The 19249-nt window shown below is 53.2% G+C and overlaps 4 protein-coding genes across 4 annotated transcripts; 2 read left to right on the forward strand and 2 right to left on the reverse strand.

Annotated features, from left to right (window-relative positions):
* Nucleotides 1-1200: 1200 nt before the first annotated feature.
* On the forward strand, nucleotides 1201-2813 carry PODANS_1_1830 (uncharacterized protein; the record flags this gene model as incomplete). Its single annotated transcript, XM_001912340.1, has 3 exons — nucleotides 1201-1286; nucleotides 1368-2246; nucleotides 2312-2813. 3 exons carry the CDS (start codon nucleotides 1201-1203, stop codon nucleotides 2811-2813), a joined length of 1467 nt encoding a protein of 488 aa, XP_001912375.1.
* A 10611-nt stretch (nucleotides 2814-13424) lies between these two features.
* On the reverse strand, nucleotides 13425-14345 carry PODANS_1_1838 (uncharacterized protein; the record flags this gene model as incomplete). Its single annotated transcript, XM_001912341.1, has 1 exon — nucleotides 13425-14345. One exon carries the CDS (start codon nucleotides 14343-14345, stop codon nucleotides 13425-13427), a length of 921 nt encoding a protein of 306 aa, XP_001912376.1.
* Nucleotides 14346-15228: 883 nt separating this feature from the next.
* Nucleotides 15229-16501, reverse strand: PODANS_1_1840 (uncharacterized protein; the record flags this gene model as incomplete). Its single annotated transcript, XM_001912342.1, has 2 exons — nucleotides 15229-15428; nucleotides 15496-16501. The coding sequence occupies 2 exons, from the start codon at nucleotides 16499-16501 to the stop codon at nucleotides 15229-15231; spliced, it is 1206 nt and encodes a 401-aa protein (XP_001912377.1).
* Nucleotides 16502-17532: 1031 nt separating this feature from the next.
* On the forward strand, nucleotides 17533-19099 carry PODANS_1_1850 (uncharacterized protein; the record flags this gene model as incomplete). The annotated part of the gene is made up of 2 exons (XM_001912343.1): nucleotides 17533-17664; nucleotides 17723-19099. 2 exons carry the CDS (start codon nucleotides 17533-17535, stop codon nucleotides 19097-19099), a joined length of 1509 nt encoding a protein of 502 aa, XP_001912378.1.
* Nucleotides 19100-19249: the final 150 nt, after the last annotated feature.

Below are 19249 nucleotides of genomic sequence, written 5' to 3' on the forward strand. Positions count from 1 at the left end.
TCCATTCCTCACGGCTGCACCCCCCCTCTCCAGCATGCAGCAATACCCCCAAAAAGGGCCCTTGCCTCAACACCCCCCCTGGCAGGCCATCACTCTAGGTACACCCCCCCTTGGCTGGTACCGGCACGCTTGGCTGGCTACAAAAAACTACCAAAGCAATTGCAGCTATGGGTCGTTTTTCTAATGTGCATGGGTTCTGCAGTTGTGCACCTTGTTGTCTTTGTCTGGCGTTCCACTTCACGTCGAGGGTGCGCAACAAAACCAAAGCCCCCTTCCAGTCCGCTTGAGCAGCTAATACCCTACGAGGTACGATGTACGGGGGTATCTGCTGCAACTAAGTATTGCCTCCAAGATTGGCTTCCACCTCCATCGTGGACCGAGTACCTTTCTGCATGGGCTCCTGCCGGGCAGTTGCCGACGCCCAGTACATGGACGGTACCCTCCATCTCTCTTGCTGCTGCCACTCCTCTGAGCAAAAAAATCTCGCCTTCTCATTTGTTCCTCTTCCTTGTCAAGGAAGCTCTGTCAAAGTTGACAGAGAGTACCACGTCCCTGATGCGTCGCCAGTCTCCTCCTGCCTCGCTTCTTCTCGTTCTCCCCCCCTCTGGCTATATATGCCGGCACTCCCTCCCCGAGCCTAGACCCGGGGATGTCTTCCCGCCGCGTCTTTGCTTTTTTGTCCTTGTCTTCTTCCAAGAGGCCAATTGGTTCATGCCATGGCTTTGTTTCCTTGACGTTACCCCGTCTTGTGTGTATACTATCTTGGGCATCCTCGTCGACGGCAACAACAACCTTGTTGTGCCAGCGGGACTCGCCTGTGCCGGTCGTTTTGTTTGATTTCAGTCGCTGTCCCAGAACACGGGCAGGCTCCTACCGCCCGAGAGCAAAACCTTCAAGGCTGGAGAAAGCTCGAATCTCTCCCCTACAACCCCTCGACGTTCATGACACGGCCGTGCCGTTTCTCGGTCTCCACCACCCGCTCTTCTCCCGCTTCCCTCCCGACTGGGCTCCGCCCCGGCCTTGTTGCTGAAACCTCGACGTTCTAAAACGAAACATTGCCCTACCACCCACCTCGATCACGCAGCTTGGCGAGACCTGTCACCAAACCTTCAAAACCAGACCGGACTTGGTCTGCCTATATAAAAGCAGCCAAGAATCCCCCGTCTCCTGTCTGGATCTCACTCGCTTCAAAAAACCAGCATGCCTGAGCTTATGGATCTCCTAATTCCAAGGCTAGATTTCCTCTGGTCTGTGAAGTTTTGGGCCATTTTCCACACAATCCTCTGGTAGGTTGACATGCCACTATTCTTTTTTCTTTTTTTTTTTCTTTTTTGACTCCTGCAGGAGCTGACTCGGCACAATTCCAGGCTTCATCGTTATGTCCGCCTGATTGTCCACTGCATCAGCCACTGGACATACAAATCCATAGTTCCGAACTGGGAGAAACCGAGATACACATCAAACGATGTCACAGTTATTATCCCAACAATTCACAACCGTCCGCAAGAGCTTCAGCCGTCCCTGGAAAGCATCCTTGCCTGCAGACCCGCCAAACTGATTCTGGTCACCACCTACAAGAAACACAATGCGCTGGAAGAGGCTGCTTCCGCCCTCCGTGGGGTGAACAGCACACACCCGACCGTCATCGAGGTTCTGCACGTCGACAAGGCCAACAAGCGGCTGCAGGTGTGCAGGGCGCTCGAGGGGGATCATGTTCAGACTCCCATCACGGTTATGGCTGATGACGACGTAGAATGGCCGTCGACTCTCATGCCCTGGCTACTGGCGCCGTTCGAGGACGACAGGATGGGTGGAGTTGGCACGTGCCAGAGAGTGAAGCGGGTGGGTGGTGACTTGACAACGCGCATCTTCAATTGGCTCGGCGCAGCCTACATTGAGAGGAGGAATTTTGAAATCTCAGCGACCCACAATATTGACGGCGGGACCTCTTGCATGTCGGGGCGCACTGGTGCCTACCGAACCGAGATTCTCAAGAGCTACGACTTTTTGGGCGGGTTCAAGAATGAAAAATGGGGCAAATACATCCTGAATGCGGACGACGACAACTACGTGACACGATGGCTTGTGGCCCAAAAGTGGAAGACCTGGATCCAGTACGAAAACGAATGTGAGATTGAGACGACGCTCGAAAACGGCTTCAAGTTCTTATATCAGTGTTCCCGCTGGGCGAGAAGCAATTGGAGGAGCAACTGGACCAGTCTTGTGCATGAAAGACACGTGCTTACGTATGACAACACCCCCCTTTTATCTCTTCACATCCCAAACTGACTCAAGCCCCCCACAACAACAGTCAGCAACTTTGGTGCACATATGCGCTTCATATCGCAACGTTTACTTCGCTTGCCTTTGTCGTCGATCCCCTTCTGCTCTTCTCGTGCTGGTGGGCGACGGAGAACTGGGAGCTCAGGAGCCGCTATATCCTACTCGCTGCAGAAATAATATTCATGTTTTGCTTCACGAAAGTGGTAAAACTGGTTGGGCTGTTCCGCAGGAATCCGAGTGACATCATGTTCCTGCCCGTGTCCATTCTGTTCGGTTGGTTCCACGGGTTCATCAAGCTGTATGCGCTGTTTACGCTCAAGCAGACGTCGTGGGGCAGTCGTGAGGATGGTGACGAGCACAACCAGTTCCGTCTCCAAGAGAAGCCGGTCCGCAGCCAGGCCATGGCCATGCCGGGCGGGCCAGATCTTCTCGAGTCGGTGCGGCACACGGCCACCTCCCAAGCCCGCCGGGCTTCCTATCTGGCGCAGAAGCACGAGTTTAGCGGGTGCATGGTGGACGAAGTGTTGTAACATTCACGGCGCAACACCGACGCTGGGGAAGGGGAAAGCAGCACGGGCGGTTGGGACGACCTCCAAAAACGAAGCCGTCTCGCCAGTGCATTAATATCACGATTCATGTGGCCGAATGGTTTGGGATGCTACGAATTTCATTTTTTGGGTATCAGGACGGTCGGGGGGTCAGGAATATAAGGGCATGGGATTGAGGTCAACAGGACTCCTTTATCCCGGACGGGATTGGTTTTTGGGTTTTGGGTTCTTCTCACCCCCCCTGCGGCTCGTTTTCTTTCTCAAGAGGTTGTTCGAGGGCGCATCACTTACGATTCATCACAACAACAAAAACGGGGGTTGGTCCGCGGCGACGAGGAAAAGTTTGAGATTTGTTCTTTTTTTTTCTCTTTTTTTTTTCAGGCTCATGTTTTGTTTCACGAGTTTTTTTTCTCGTCTTTTTGTTTTTTTCTTTTTTCTCCGATTTCATCTCTCTTCATTTTGGTGCCCATTGTGGCTAGGACGGTTCATGGTGGGAAACGGGTCTCCAGGGTCAAAATCGTAATGGTATTTCAAGGGTCGCCGGCATGGAACACACGAGGTTTGTGTTGGCAGGGAGCGAGGCTTCGGAATGGGCACTCGCTCTTTAATAGGCAGGGAACAGGTCTGGGGGCTTGGTTGGTATATGGGTCAAAGAGAAAACCTCTCACCCACTGGGACGGCAAGAGGACATACACAAGAGAATTAGAATGGTGTCCGTTAGAGATAGATAGACTGACGGAGACGATTGCTCTGGTATCCAATGGCAAAAAAAAGTTATTGGCCTCTATATGTTTGTCGATACTGCCTGTCTTTTTCATAGCTTGCGCAAAGCTGGATGTTGATTCGGTGCCAGCTGGTATAAGAAAGCCAACGGACCAATCAAGAGAGGGCAGTCTTCCCAATCTGGCTACCAGGGACCTTTCACACTGGCGATCTTCACCAAGGTCAGGTAGCACAGCAGACTAACCTTAACCAAACCAATGCACGACATCTGCGCATCGCTTTGGAAACACACCGACCTGGCCGCAACGTGATGCCTGCCCATGTCGATGCTTGGCCTTGTAGTAGGCGAGGAAAGACATGGGGTGACACGGCATTCGGCCCTCGATGGTCCAAGGAGGACTCGCGCTTGAACTGCACACGCCCACGTCCCGCTTGCCCCCCAAGCAGCAGCCAGCTCGGCGTACAACATGCATCACGCACCGAAAGTAACCTGGGGACATCTCCCTGGTCGCCGCCACATGCGCCTGTCCTCGATTCCAGGTTGGCTGACAGCAGCCCCGGGACTCTTATGTGGACAGCCCACGTCCCAAGACCCGAGGCTCTTTCCAGGGTTCCTGATAGGCCGATCTGGTGTTGCATGATGCATCGAGACCGATTAAGAAGACGACAAACCAGGCCCTTCCACCGGGCAGATTTACGATGCCACATCGTTCTCGTCTCCTGACGAGCCTTCAGAACACAAAGCTCGCTTCTATAAGGTTTGAAAGCACGGAACGGCCACTGCAACACAGCCATTCTTCGAGGTATATCCAATGACCAACCCCGCCCTGGACAAGAGCCGCTGTGTCCCTCTGACCGAATCAAGTGAAGTTATTGTCAGGGAACCCTTGACGATGTATCGTTATGGTCTGTTGACAAAGCTAATTGAGCGAGATCGAGATAGGGAATATTGACACTCCAGCCATTCGTAAACAGAGTGGAGACCACGCACAATCTCGAATTGACCACCGAGCAGCTCATTCAGAAGGACAGGTGACTTTGAGGCCCCATGGAACCAAGCCAACCGATTCTATGCCCAGTTTTGGTACTACTGACGGACATTCAATGTACCGTACAGTTCCTGACAGCGACCCATACCTTACGTCACCGGACATGTCAGGGAAAGCGTGCCCGTACCTGCTTCTATTCAACACACTGCTCGGTCTTCTTGGCTCGCAGATATACCTACATACTGGCTGACTGGCTCGGCCAGCTGCCCGGCCTGTCAGGCACAGCTTGTTTCTTCGACATATATCTTACAGTTTGATTGGTTGGATATGTTACGCAGTCCAGGAAGACCGGAAAAAAGCAGGAATTTGAAATATGAAGCATGATCATGAATGAATTTTCAGACTGACAGAAATAGGAAGCCTCTCTTTCTGGGCGCCATGCACACGAGGTTGCAATTATCCCGCTTCTCGCCCTCCTCGCGCGTTCCACGCCCACACTGCCACCTGCAGGCATCTCTCCTTCAAGCATGGTTCCTGCCTCTTTCGACCAAAAACCCTCTCGCCTTCGTGGGATGGGATTGACACATCTCGGCTGAGCCGTGGGCAAGCACGCAAATTTCCGCACAAAAGTTCGGGGTTCGGCCTCTTCGTTCATCATGAAAGCAACACCACATGCTACCTCTGGATATCAAAGGCTATCAATTGCCATTGCCGGTATCAGCAAGCAATCATTGCCGACTGAATCTCCAGACCACGGACGATCTAATTTCACCAATCAGCTAGTATGCGAGCAATAACATCTCGATGGTCCGCCTTCAGCAAGGATGATCCTCCTTTCACCTACCATCGACAGCTTGGCCAAGCAGGTGAGTTTAAGCGGAGCTCGATCTCCCACCCGCCATGACATAACCGCTAATCAGGACTGGGGTGATTCTACAGCGGAACATATACGACATCTTCTTCATGGCACTGTTGCTCGCCAAGCAGCTGTTTCGGGAAGCGTCCCGATCTTGTTTCTTGCAAACGCATCCAAAACCTGATGATCCGTGGCACCTCCGTCCCCGGCCACACCTCGAGATGGGTGGAGCAGCCTGCCTCTCTCCGGTGCTAAGAGCGAGACGGCATTGACTGAATCGTCCGGGTGCATTCGCCCTGGAGCCGCTAATGCTCGATCCAGATGGTGGTTCTGGAGACTCGACCCCGGAATGATGCTTCACGACGATACGCTTCCCCAGAACCCCGCTACGAATGGTCCCTTTTCGCACAGACGGGCCTCCGCAAAGTACACACGCACGCCCGAGAGGTGAGCCCAGCAAGAGACCTTTCACCCCCTTTCCTCTACCCCCACGCCCCCTCCCTCAAGATACAGTACAGAGCCGCGCCAAACCTTTTCGAGTTGGACCTGCGTCTGCTGCACCTACGGCTCAAAGAGAGGGCGGGCTGGTTGAAGATGCTGCAACTTTCTTGCATGGAAAATTATACATACCTGCGTCCTGCGCCTCTGTCGGAGGTTCAGACATCCAGAAGCCCAAGGACGAGATGGTGGGGTGTCACTGAGGGAGCTTTTTTTCTTTTGTTCTTTCTACACTGTATGACGTCGCTGTCGAGCTGCGTGGTGATGCTCTGTAGACCCGTTGTTGGGCGACGACGGCGGTTGTCCTCGGTTCGAGGTACAGCTTCGGTGAAGCTTTCCAGGGATGACGTTCTGGACACTTCTGACCTCGTGGTTTGTGTCGTAACGAAACCTGTCAGTTGCGCTAAGACGCCGCTGGATCGGGTTGGCCACATGAACTCAAGGTCAGCATCTCGCTGTCCGGCCACTCAGAGCCCTTCGTTTTTCTCGGTGTGCGATGCTAAACATTGGGGTGGTGAGGGGCAGGTGTGTTTGGATGGTGCAGAGGCAGGAAAGAGGGGGTGGGAAAAGCGTCCGACAGCCACGCTTGTTGATTCGTGCGGAGAAAAGCAGAGCTCCAACCTCCCATTTCAACATGCTACAGACGAATTATTGCCAACACTCGAGACAGATCATCATGCTTTGCTTTGCTGTCTGCAAGCCAGAAGCATCTATCTCAGGGCTGGGGAGCCGGGAAAGCCTTCACGCTATCCACTCAAAGGTTGAAGAAGTGTCTTGCCGTTTTCCAGAGCCCTTCTGTTCTGCCGCGCTGCAGGATACTCTACAGACGGACGTACCGGATATGGCACCCGCGTCTCCAGACGTCGAAACAGACGCGCACGATCACACCTCAACAGGGGCTTTGAGAGGGCTTTTCGATGCAGGGCTTTTCGACGTGGTGCCATCGCTTTGGTGGGTGCATGCTGCACGCCCACGCCAACAAACGCCGAGCCGTGACGATGTTCTCCACGGCAGTTGGGGGTTTTCATGACAAAGTCAAACCGGCCTCCACGATGCGGCGGCAGCTTGAGCATCCGCGAAGGAGCTAAGGCACGTAGACGTCGACACAGATGCAGCCAGTGTAGGCAGCACAACGACAGCAAGGACAGCAAAGAAAACAAACCGGAAGCGGGTGCAAACGAGAGGCCAATTATCGTGGTATGCAACCCTTCAAGCCAATCTGGCTGCCGGTTGGAGGAGACTCGGCATTGATGTGATATGCCCGGCACGAAGGATGGTGAGATCAACACTCGATGCACACACACACGTACATGCAGTTTGGCACTCTTTGGTCCCCAAGTTTGCCGGTCTCGTATTCAGTATTTCGGCTTGGCAGGAGGTCCAGTTCGGCATCGCCAACACACCCCAGACTTTGATCTTGGAAGGGGTCGATATGGACGGGGCAGGCGGGAGCTAGAAGAAGGCTTGACCTCCTTATTCATGCAGCTTCTCTCCATCAACAGGGCCATCAACATGCGCCGGTTCTTTGTCCGGAGGCTGCTTGCCGGGGTGTTCGGCCTGGGTGCTGATCGGTCGGTGCAAGGACGCGCTATCAGCGGTAGGTGGCCGTTGTCACGGTCCTTCTCGAATTTCCTGACATTCACTACAACGCCCCTATCATCAACCAGGAAGAAGACTGGACAACAGATCTTGGATCAACCAAGAAGCTTATCGATACGCCAAGACCCGGCATGTTCTCGATAGTCTCTGGGACAGGGGTACATCTCTGCAACCAACACCAAAGGAATCAAGTTTGCGTGTCTCCTCGAACCGATATCCCATACACTGTTTTCCGCATCTGAGCACTGTTTGCGAATGGCGCATCCTGCATGCCATCCAAGAACGGGTCAGCTTCACGGCAAGGAGGTTACCGGTGTGTGCTGTGGTACACGGTGGCTTGGTAAGTTTAGGTTGTGCCACCCCATCTCTTGTTACACGGGTATGAGATGTCAGTCTCTTCACCCGGCGTGGTAGGATGGTGTTTCCTGTTCGGTGTCCAAAAGGCGATCGAGTCCGGAAAATTGGACGAGGCACCTCGGGGCTGCCGCCAAACACAGGCTGTGCCGCTCCGTTCCGGCCAAGCGGGGAACGGTGCGGAACGCCGAGCAAAAAACGGCCGCTCAATTTCAACGTCAAGCAACGGGAGGGGTCCGGGGTCCCTTTGTCTCCACACACACCTTGACACCCCCACCTACCCGCACACAAACGGCAGACCCGATTAGGTAATCGAAGTCATTAGGCGGGGTGCGATTAACATCATGGGCCGCCGCCGCACTCGTCTGAGGGTGCATCATGCACGCAATCGCCTGCATCAGTTTTTGGCGTTGTGGGTAAAGCATCCCGCCACGAGAGCTGCTCATTGGCAGAAGGCTTCACGCCAATGTAAGTGCGACTCGCGATCACTGCAGAAAAGCCCTCGGTTGTGGACGTTTTCATGGTCGAAAGCCATGTTTAATTTTGGACTGTCGACTAACGAGTTGCGAATACGCCGTTCAGGGTTCAAGCCAGACTGCTTGAGCTGGAAGGATAGTACCACATATATCGATACGAGACCCAGACGCCACGGCCATGTGAGTTATGATGAACATTGGGGGAGTTGCAATCGTGATGGGAAAGGTAGGGTTGGATCTGATTCGGCTGCTAAATGAACAGGACCGGCGTTGACCTATTCGATTTGAGGAATCTTCCGTATCTCTTGCGACAGGGCCAAACTTTGGCTCGACGAATGATATTGCCATCGTGAATCTTGAGAAGCTGTCGGCCCGTTACACTACTGTGTGGCTGAGTGGTTTTCCCAGCGGACGTCGGTGATTACCACGCTGGAACCCCCCCACAACTTGAGAGAGAGATTTTGCGAATTCAAGAACTCGGAGAGTCGCACGCGGCGATACTACGGCTGATGCGAACATCCGCTTGGCCACCGAGTTGACGTACACAGACGACAGATAGCGCGATGGCTTCTCGAGACGGTCTGGATACTGTTTGGCAAGCACGGCTTTGGGCATGGGACTTTTCCATCTGGTACGCATATGATATTGCGTGATTCCCCGTTCATTGGTCAGTAGTACTTTTCTTTTCCCGTTCCCGACGGCGCCGTCGATAAAGTTCTGGTCCGGTTATTCTACTCCGGGTGCAAGCATTATTCAAGATAGCTCGACAATGACGACGAGTGCCGCATCGGCCCGCGAGACGGCGAAAGGGGTCGGTTATGGCAGCTATTCGAGATTGCTCTTTGGCCACAACAGCCCACACACAACTCAGCCAAGATGAGTATCATCAACAGCAAGTTTTGTGTGCTTCTTCTTTGCTTTGCTGCGGGCAAGGACGGAACCTTTCATTTTCTGGAGGAGGTGTCCAATGGGCTGCCTGCGTCATGGTCCATCCTGGGTGGATTGTCCACCAACCCCACTGCGGGTGACCCACTTTGAGGGGAACGGTAGGAGGGGTCTCTTTTTTCTCAACATCAGATGGCGCGGAGGGGTAAGTTGATCTGATCTGTCCCGTCCCTGGGAGGGGGGAGGGGCCGAGATGCGGAGTGGTGGGTTTTGACAGACGTAGTTGTGCGTGATGATGACGAAGAAGGTTGGATCTCATATGCGCGGGGGAAATTGGACTGTGGAGATTTTTGCGGGCTGTGCTCTGTTTTGAAGGGCAGAAACTTGGATTTTTATCTGATGATGGGGGTTGAAGGTGCAGGTGAGTTGAGATCGTGGGGAGGTTATTGGCAATCGAATAGAGAGAGGTAGGGATGAGGGAGGGAATAAGAGGGAAATTTTGGTGTTAGTTTGTTCGGATGGATGGATAGATGTGGGTTTTTTTTGTTGAGGGGAGTGTGAGTGAAGTTGGTAGGTAACATACATACATTGTGTTTGTGGAATGAATCGTGTGAACATCACCAGGAGGTACTACCTGGGAGAGGGACTCGGGGGAGGAGAACTGGGCCTGAGTCGTGATATGGGTATATACTTAACCCCGAATGTCATGTCCAATAGCTTTCTACCACCACCCACAATGAGGTAATCTTTTGGAATTGTGTTTATGCTCATGACGAGATGATGGTATTTAAATCGGTTACAACGGTGCATGCAAGTGAGACTTTGGACGCACGACATGCCTTCCTGGATAGTTCAATAGGTATCAATATAGCCTTTGTCTTGTGCTTGGCTTGAACGATTGTAGTTATAACAGAAGTACATAGAACGATACCCTAGCTCATGATTGATTAGGCGCACCTATTAAGATGCGGGGGTGAAATATTTTGACTACCTTACCTAGATCAGATCAGATCAGATCATTTTATATTATTCGATTGGGGTTTGAGTAGTGGGAAGAAAGTGAGATTTAGGACATGGGAGGGGGTGTGTGGGCAATCTTGCAATTGGGGCTTTTGGGGAAAGGCGGGGGGGGGAGGGGCTAATCATCTATCTTGGATATTTTACTTGATGATGTTTGTTGAGACGTCATTTTTGTTTGACGGGAGTCTTGTCTGTGTCTGTCAGGATGATAACCCCCTTTTTTTTTCTTGGAATTCTCTCACGATTGAGGCGGGCCGAGAGCATTAGACTTTTTCAGTGAGAGCTTGTTACCAGACAAACAAACACCAGGGCTGCTCAGGTTGGCACATCAACTGTGTCATTGTCGGACATTGACTTGGAAAGCGCACAAGGCGAACACCCACCCACCTGTGTAAGCCCCTGTTTGAAGGTGAAAATGTTTGTTTGTGTACCTAACTGAGATATGTAAAGAAAGCGCGAGGGTAGCAGGTAAGGTAAGGTAGTGTTGGGACCAGCACCTGCCGACAAGAACGGATTTCATTTTGCTCATCAGAGCAGTGGGTTATGTACAGATCTTTCATAGCTCCTTTTTTTCCCCCTCTTTCATGAGAGGTCGGTCAAGACAGGTATCAGAGGTTGCAACACTGCTCACTGGTTGTACAACATACTATTTACTGGGCCGAAGTGTACAGTCACTTTACTCTGATGACTTTGCTCAAAAGAACTGTGGGGGAAAAGCTGGGTTAGGTAGGCCTGGCGTGAAAAAGAATTACAAATACTCTTTCTAGAACCAAGAGGGCTTTCGCTGCTCTACTGTTGAAAGGCACGAAAGACAAGCGGGTAATACTACAGAGTATTTCTTGCAAATTGAGCCGGTTAAAACAACGGGACTTGTTACTGCAATTGGAAGTGTTGCTTGCCGTCCATCAATTGAGATCCCTAAGAGATGACCCTCAGAGGCCGCGCGGCTGTTAAGTAGATGCCTATCATTGAAGAACCTAATTGATATCTCGGCCAGGTGATACGGACCGAGATTGAGCAATTGGAACAAAGGCAAGTTATCGGGGACGGGAAGCAAGGAGACAAAAAAGGGGGAGGAAACCACGGCAAGCCGGCAAAGTCAAAACCGGTGAGATGGTCCAAGGTGGAAAAGTGATGAGGTGAGGTGAGGTGTCACGACATGGCAACTCTCGGCAGCCCGCAGAAACGACATCTCATTGCTGTCGAATTGTTAAAGCTACATCATCTGCAACAGGCGAGCATATGGAAGGATAGATTATGCACATCTCGGTGAGGCATGGCTTGCGTGACCGGTGAAGCCACAGTCCCAAGGTTGTAGGATTTCTATTCAAGCCTCTTCATTACACCAACACCTAGACAGTAGACATCCATCCTTATACACCGTCATCAACAACCACCCTCAAACTTCATTATCTCCAAAAGAGGCAACAACTCAACACATTACCATCCCCAACATCCCGTCTCGCATACCACGCTACACCCCCCCACACCCCTTCCCTTCCCTCCTTCATCCATCCCGGAACCGAGACACACCCTCATTCACAATCATATACCACCCGGTAACCAACAAATCCCAATCATGTTACACCCTTTCTACAAAAGACATTGTACAACAAACATATTAAAAAAAACCACCCTCCCGCTTATATCCCCTACCTTTCCACACCCAGCACACAAACAAGTCAGGGGGAAGGAACAGACCGTGATGAGTTGTCAACAATCCAACCCCCGCACGGCAGGTACCCGTTGTCAAATCTACCTATATCCGCCTCCGTGGCGGTGACAAAAACTCTACCCTTTCCCCAGAAACCCCCACACGCCTCCTCCCTCCCTCCCCCTACCCACAAACACCCACCAACCAAGCCAAGTGCTTTCTGCAACCACCCGGATCATCCAGATCTGCTTCCCCGAAACGGAGACACCGTCCCAGTGGGAACCCCCACGCTAAAAAGCGTCCTCGTCATCGCTTTAGGGTGGTGCTGCGCTGGTTGGCCATTGTACGTGTTGTTTATTTTGTACAAAGCCGAAGAAAGCGGGATCCTTTTCCGCTCCCTCTTTCACCCTGGGCGTATGGAAATCTGAGTGGTTGATGGTGACTGCGGGCCAGCAAAGAGAGAGAGGCAGGTAACAGCAGAGTACATACGTGTACAACGTGGAGAAAAAAAAAAAAAAAAAGCGCTTGCCGCGGCGGCATGCGGCTCCCCCTTCCCCGGACAAGCACCATACTTTTAGCGTGATGTATGTACAACAATAACAACAACAACAACAACAATAACAACAACAGCACAAACCCCCGTATCCAAATCGGGACACTCTTCACGTTTTGCTGATTGTGAATTGTCGACACCTTGGATGAAGAAAGCCATGTCGAAATAGTACCAAAGACAACAAAGACGCTCCATTGTAGTGGCCCAGCAATACACCAATCTTTGCCACGGTGAATGACCTGGACAAATTTGGACAGATTGATGATAGCAGTGCTAATGCCCTCTGATGAAAAAGGACTCCCCGCGCGATCTCCAGGAAGGTTACCCCGGCCCGAGAATCGATGCCAAGAGCATCCTTTCGGGACGCCGACTCTCTCCTTGCCTCCTGCCGTGAGACGCTCAGGGGCTGGTCAAGCCGAGACCTAGAAGGCATCTTGTGCAAGACCACACACAGCTATTGGCTGCGATCTGCAACTGTGCCCCTGGATCGTGGCCCTTTTTGGAGAGCTAGTCCCGCCATCGTGATCTTCCCGATCCCGGCAGGTGCTCAACGTGCAGCGAGCGAGCAAGCTTCAAGAAGCCACGGGGGCTCTCCCCCCCTCTCTCTCTCGGGTTGTGTGTGCCATTGCCTCGCTGTGCGACGCCACGGGGACGGTGCCGCCACACCCGGCGCGGCGCTGGCCACGAGGGCCTTACCGGTCGTATGCCCGGTGGTTACGGATAGCTAGAGATAGTATACCGTTGCGAGACGGTACTGGTAACCTATCACCCTATCTAGTAAACGGAGGGAGGGTGCTCGTTTAGGCCATGAGATAGGCTAAAGTCCTCCCATCAGAGCTCGAGAAAAACCCATGTGCTAGGATCAGAGTCGGTGAATGGCGGTGAAGTACGTAGCACTCAAGAAGAAGGCCTGTTGTGTAGGCCGACGTGCTCTCTCTCGCCGGGCTTTAACCCTTTAACCCCTCAGTCAAAGAGATCGCATGTTATCAACCAGACGTCTTCACGTTCTTTTCGCCCCCGACGCTTCCCGTTGGCGTTGTTGCAGCGCTATTCGAGTTGCGCCAGTCTTTATCCTTCTCTGCCCGGCAGCGTTTGACATAGTCGACGATTTGGAGGGCTGCCGCGAACGTGTTTGCCGATGTGATATCCAGGACGAGCCCGCTGTAGTTGGATATGGCGAGTTGGCGACTACAAACCTCGTTTTCGACGGGCCCAACCGGCTGCGGCGCAACCACTTGCTCACATTTCGATAGTGCCGGTTCACTCGGTCGCCGTATCTTATAACTGCACTGTCTCTGCAGGCTCATTGTCCTTCGGATGCGTTCAGGGGAGGCGCAGTCCAGGGTCACCGGTATAAAGAGCCTCCCAGTGTTCTCGGCAGCTTCTTCCAACGTCTTAACAAAAGCACGCCCTACCACAGTGTCGGGGGCAAAGGCTGGAAGTACGACAGCACGCGCCCCGTTGGAAGGCTTCAGCAGCAGCCGAGTGAGGTTGTCGGTGATACAAGGGTTCTCTGGCGTCTTGTCCTCGACCTGCTCAACCTTTTTCTCGTTGTTTGAGCCCTCCCAGTTGACCGTCGTCGATTCGTCGAATATCTCCATACCGACGTCGAACGAGAAGTAGCAAGGGTGTTCCGGAGTCAGAAGATGTTTGTGAGCATGGACGCCATTGGTATCTCCTTCAAAGCCGAGACTGCGTACGTCAATTAACATTGACTTGTCGTCTCCAAGGATGAAGGTCAAGAGCTCTGCCACTGTCTCCTTCCCTACACCAGGCGATCCATTGATGTGAATGAGGGGTGCTGGTTGCGGGTCCATTGGACGGCCGAGTACTTCGAAAGCAGGAATAGGTGGAGGGAAGAGGTGGGAGGAGAGGCTCGGTGGCCGTTGTTCGCGATATGAGCCCATCGGTGTGTTGTCTGATCCTTCTTACGCCCTTGTGTTGGTTCTCAGTTGATGATGCTTACTTGGTGGATGTGGTGTGCGGGTGGAATTGACGATGAGGTCAGGGGTTTTGGCCCGGCCAGGAGAGCCTTCCTGACGAGGACTTAAAACAAAACACCATGCTGCATAGGTAGCACCACCATTGACGGACACGTACTGGTCGATATCGGTCGAGGCGAGGTTGCGCGGAGATGGGACGCACACCATAGCTCACCAAGAGCCTAGCTTACATCCGCGGCCCATCCTGAGTTCGGTCCCGTGGGCGCGCAAAACATGCAGAATTGACTCAAACCTGATGTTGGCACAGGAGTCCGGCAAACTCTAAAAAGGGGGGCACACCACGGCAGCCGACCAGTCTCGATCTTTCCAGGTTCCTCCCATCGAGATTGCGGGCATATGTCTGGCCCTAGACTTTGGTTCCAGGAGAGGTGGCAGATACCTATCCAGGGGTGAGCTCCATTGGAGAGCCTTTCCGTCCATTTCAGAACCAGCCCGGCCTCGGGACCGACTGCTTTTTCTCGAATACAGCCACATCAAAGCGTGCCGCCAACATCAAAGCATGGAAGAAATAGGCGCCTTGAGGGAGAGGGTTTGGCCACACGGCAGAAGACGGGACAGGCGACTCTGAGGAAAGTGTGTCATCAAAGGATGTGAACGGGCCTTGGTTCGATATTACGCCCGGACAAAGACCTGTCTGGACAATGTAGAGAAAATGTACATGAGAAGCAACCGAGCCATGCAGCCGCAAAGCCCTCCCCTCCCCTCCCCCACCCTCCGTAAGAGATAACGCCAGAGGTCATGTGGTGATATTTCTTCCAACCGAAAAGAGAAGGCCGGAAGAAAGAACTCAAACCCTACCACACAGGTACAAGATGTTCTGGCTGATGGCCTCTGTTAGCTCCCCTTGGCCTGTATATACATGTGCCACCGTTCGACCCCAGACTTCGGGGTGAGGCAGCGGGAGATCGACGATGTCGCGCGGCTGGATGTGCTTTGAATACAGAAGCGCGGCCAAGACGGGAAAGAACGCACAGGCATATGGCTTGTCTGTGGGCAAGATGGTGTTAGGCACCCGTCGTCTGAAGTCTTTCTATAGATAGGGGCGTAAACTCACGGATGGGAACGGTGTTTCCACTTCGAATTTGTAATATATTTTCACGCCCTGGGCTTGCCTCTCCTGTCGAGATAACAGATGATCGACGACGGCCAGTCGGAAACAAGTTCCGGCCCCTTGCGTCGGCCGATATTCTTCTAGGCCCCTCCAGCACGGGACTTGGTTCCGGGACGGTAGCCCTGAGCATATCCATGTCAAACGTCCGTGTCAACAGGAAAGGTTTTCGGTCCAGTGCGCATGGTCTAACTCGAACACGAACTGTGAGCTGGTTGGGTGGTTCCGGTGTGACTGGCGTTGTTTCGTCCTTCATTACTGTATCTTCGTCGTCTGCCGATGAATTGCCGCTGGATCTCCTGAGGGGAACAGCCGAAACGAAGCATTGTGCCTCTGATCCGTTGCCCAGAAAGACATGGCCCCAAGCTTGGAGCTCCTGCCGCAGCTGGTGACTGTTCCTTCGTGGAGCCGGTGTAACAAATGATGACGGCAAAGACTGACGACGGTCATCAAAGCTGCTGCTGGTGATTCGCGGCAATCCATCGGGATGCCTTGAGCCTTGATCTCCTATTCCTGACAGCAGTATTGATCGCGTCTCGGAGGCGAGGGTTGGCCTTCTGGGGTAATGGTGAAAAGAAGGTGACTGCGGGGAAGGAGCTGGCACTCGGGGCAAAGGCAAGCTTGCCATGGACGCTTGTCGAGAGTTTAGCCCGTGCTCGACTATAGGCGACAGAGAGCGGGCGGTGCCAGGGGAGCACTGAGGCTCGAGGTGCCTTCCTCGGTGATCTAGGCTATCTATCATGGCTCGCTCGTGTAGCCTCATCGCTGTATCATTGCCAGAAGCTGGTAGCATGGCGCTGGGAGGGGGGTCTGATCTCAAGGCGGCAGTAGAGAAAAGGGCACCGGTACGGGTCGTGAATGTTGGGCCTTTGCAGTACTCCTGGTGTTCACGGTGGTCGACATAGACAGGAGACAAATCTGGGCGCGAGCGAGGTCGCGTCTGGGTCTCCATGATGGCGGGTTTGGTGTTGCAGAGAGTTCAAGAACGATGCAGATGTTGCTATGACACCCCAGGTAGAGAGATCCAGCGTTCTCTTGGCTGGTGTCGTACTAGATACACGGGCGGGCGGACTTTGCAAGGTCGATTCATGGTGATCGGAGACAGTCCCGGCCATGCTGCTTTTATTCATCTTCCCTTTCTTCCAGGCTGAAAGGTTCCCTGGGCTCAAAGCCATACTAGATGAGTACACGGTGGTTGAGTCAGACGCAGCGATGCGAGACAAAGCTCCGCAAGATGCCTGGGCTGAGTGTCGCGAACAAAGGCGGTGGCGGCAGGAGGTCTCTCTCCTGACGCAGGACAAGCAGATCGAACTAGTAGTTATGAGATGCCACGGGTAGCTATCTAGGCCTTGTCGGCGATAGGTCGAATATGCTTTGTGGGCCTGGTCGCCTAGTGCCCGCCATTAACCAGTGCGACGGGTCCATGAACAAAGGAGGGTACTCTTCGGAGCACGCCACCGACACATCATCTTCGCGACTTTCGTTCTCTGCCAAGGTCGAGCCCATGGCCTTGAGATCTTTGACGGATCATGCCGCACATCACTGTTGGCAGCGTCTCATATTGTGGTAAATATCCTGGAATAAGAGCGTAAGATGGATAATAGAGTCAGAATCGAGGTGGTGATGGTAGAAGGCATACATATATTGGAGGCGAAAGTTGGACTGGGAATGTCAGATGTCTTCAAGTTCATATTCGACCAATCAGATGTGAGAGCTGAAGGCGTCTCAGAATGGGACAGGGACCCTTGCAGGGTCTTGGCAGGCTGGGGAGAGCTCTGAAGCTCGCCATTGGCTGCCCTAAACACAGGTGGCACCTTGACGGCTGGAAGCCGCAAGCTGGCATTTGGCGTCCATGAATTCTGGATTATCACTTCTCATCCCATCCCATATACTTCTCTGCTGTCCTGTCATGTTGTCTGAAACATAGCGAAACAATTTTGTCTTTTTACTTTCCCCTCTTCCGCACCATATTGCCTGCCCGCCATGTCCGAACCCGACACCGGCGCAAACGCCGCGAGAACAGCTCACAGCTACAAGCAGCTGAAGGAGGATTTCGTGTCCAACTTGTCAGGCGGTTCAGTGATAGAGGTAGCTCAAGTTTGCGCCGTAGCACCAGTATGAGGGACCGTCCGATGTGATACCTCAACTACCACTGACACAACAAAACTTCCAGGTAGTAACCCTCCTCTGGTCCGTCCTCCAATCCCGCCAATCCTTCTTCAAACCCTATACCCCCCTCGGCTTCGTAATCGACTACCTCCTCAACGTCGGCGCCCTCCTCCTCTCAGTAACCCTCTACTCGAGCTCCCCAATCCTCCTCAACATCCTCCTCCTCACCGCCGCAGCCTTTGTCTACGCCGTTCCACCATCCTCCTCCTCCAAAAAGAAGCCAGCCAGACCCAGCAATGCGAAATCCTCCACCACCACCAACCCCCAAGGGCTTTCGGTGCTCTCCACAAAGCCCTTCCTGACAAACTACCGCGGCAACATGCTAGTAGTGACCTGCATCTGCATCCTCGCCGTCGACTTCCGCCTCTTCCCCCGCCGCTTCGCCAAGGTCGAGACCTGGGGGACTTCCCTCATGGACATGGGCGTCGGGTCGTTTGTCTACTCTGCCGGCATTGTCGCCTCTCGGCCTCTGCTAAAAGAACGAGCAGAGGGCAAGACCACCCCCCTCGGCACAAGATTGATCAGGTCATTCCGTCACTCTTTGCCCCTTCTCGCCTTGGGAGTGGTCAGATTACTCAGTGTCAAAGGGCTGGACTACGCGGAGCACGTGACCGAGTATGGAGTTCACTGGAACTTTTTCTTCACTCTGGGTTTCCTGCCGCCGTTTGTGGCGCTTTTCCAGTCTGCGCTGGCGGTGGTGCCTTCGTATGCGGGGTTGGCGGTGTTGTTGAGTGTAGGGTATCAAACCGTTTTGGAGACGACGGGGCTCAAAGGATGGATTTTGGTTGGGGTGAGGGACAGTTTGCTGTCTATGAACAGGGAGGGGATTTGCAGTTTTTGGGGGTATCTAGCTATCTTCTTGGCCGGGCAGGACATGGGGATGGTGGTGCTGCCTAGGAGCTTGGGCTCTTCTTCAAAAGCTTCTGGAAAAGTGCTGCTGACGAAGATGGGGAGCTGGGCGGCGGTTTGGATGGGGATGTACTTTTTGGCGACGGACTACAAGTACGGGGCTAGTTTGAGCGTGTCGAGGAGGTTGGCAAACTTGCCTTACATGCTGTGGGTTGTGGCGTTCAACCAGGGGCTGCTGTTTGCTTTTGCGGTGGTGGACGTGGTGTTTTTTCCGCAGTTTTACAGCGCGGGGGATGCGAGGGCGGAGAAGGAGGCGTATGAGACGGCCACGAGCAGGGTGCTGAAGGCGTACAACAGGAATGGGCTGGCGGTGTTTTTGCTGGGGAACTTGCTTACGGGGTTGGTGAATATGACGGTGCCGACGCTTCATGCGGGCGGGCTGGCGACCATGGGGATTTTGGTGGCGTATATGGGGGCTGTGACGGGGGTGGCGGTGGGGTTGGATGCGTGGGATGTTACGATCAAGTTGTAAGACATAGTAGAGGAGGGGAGAATTGTGTATCATATCAGCATGGGATCTAAAAGTTGGAAATCTGAGAAGTCTTTTTTTGGCATGCTGTAGCTGTTTTACCTGATATCACTTTGAGTAGCGCGATGTTGTTCATCTCTCTTTATTATCAGG

The sequence above is a fragment of the Podospora anserina genome, chromosome 1 (genome assembly GCF_000226545.1).
Source record: "Podospora anserina S mat+ genomic DNA chromosome 1, supercontig 1".
Classification (NCBI taxonomy): domain Eukaryota; kingdom Fungi; phylum Ascomycota; class Sordariomycetes; order Sordariales; family Podosporaceae; genus Podospora; species Podospora anserina.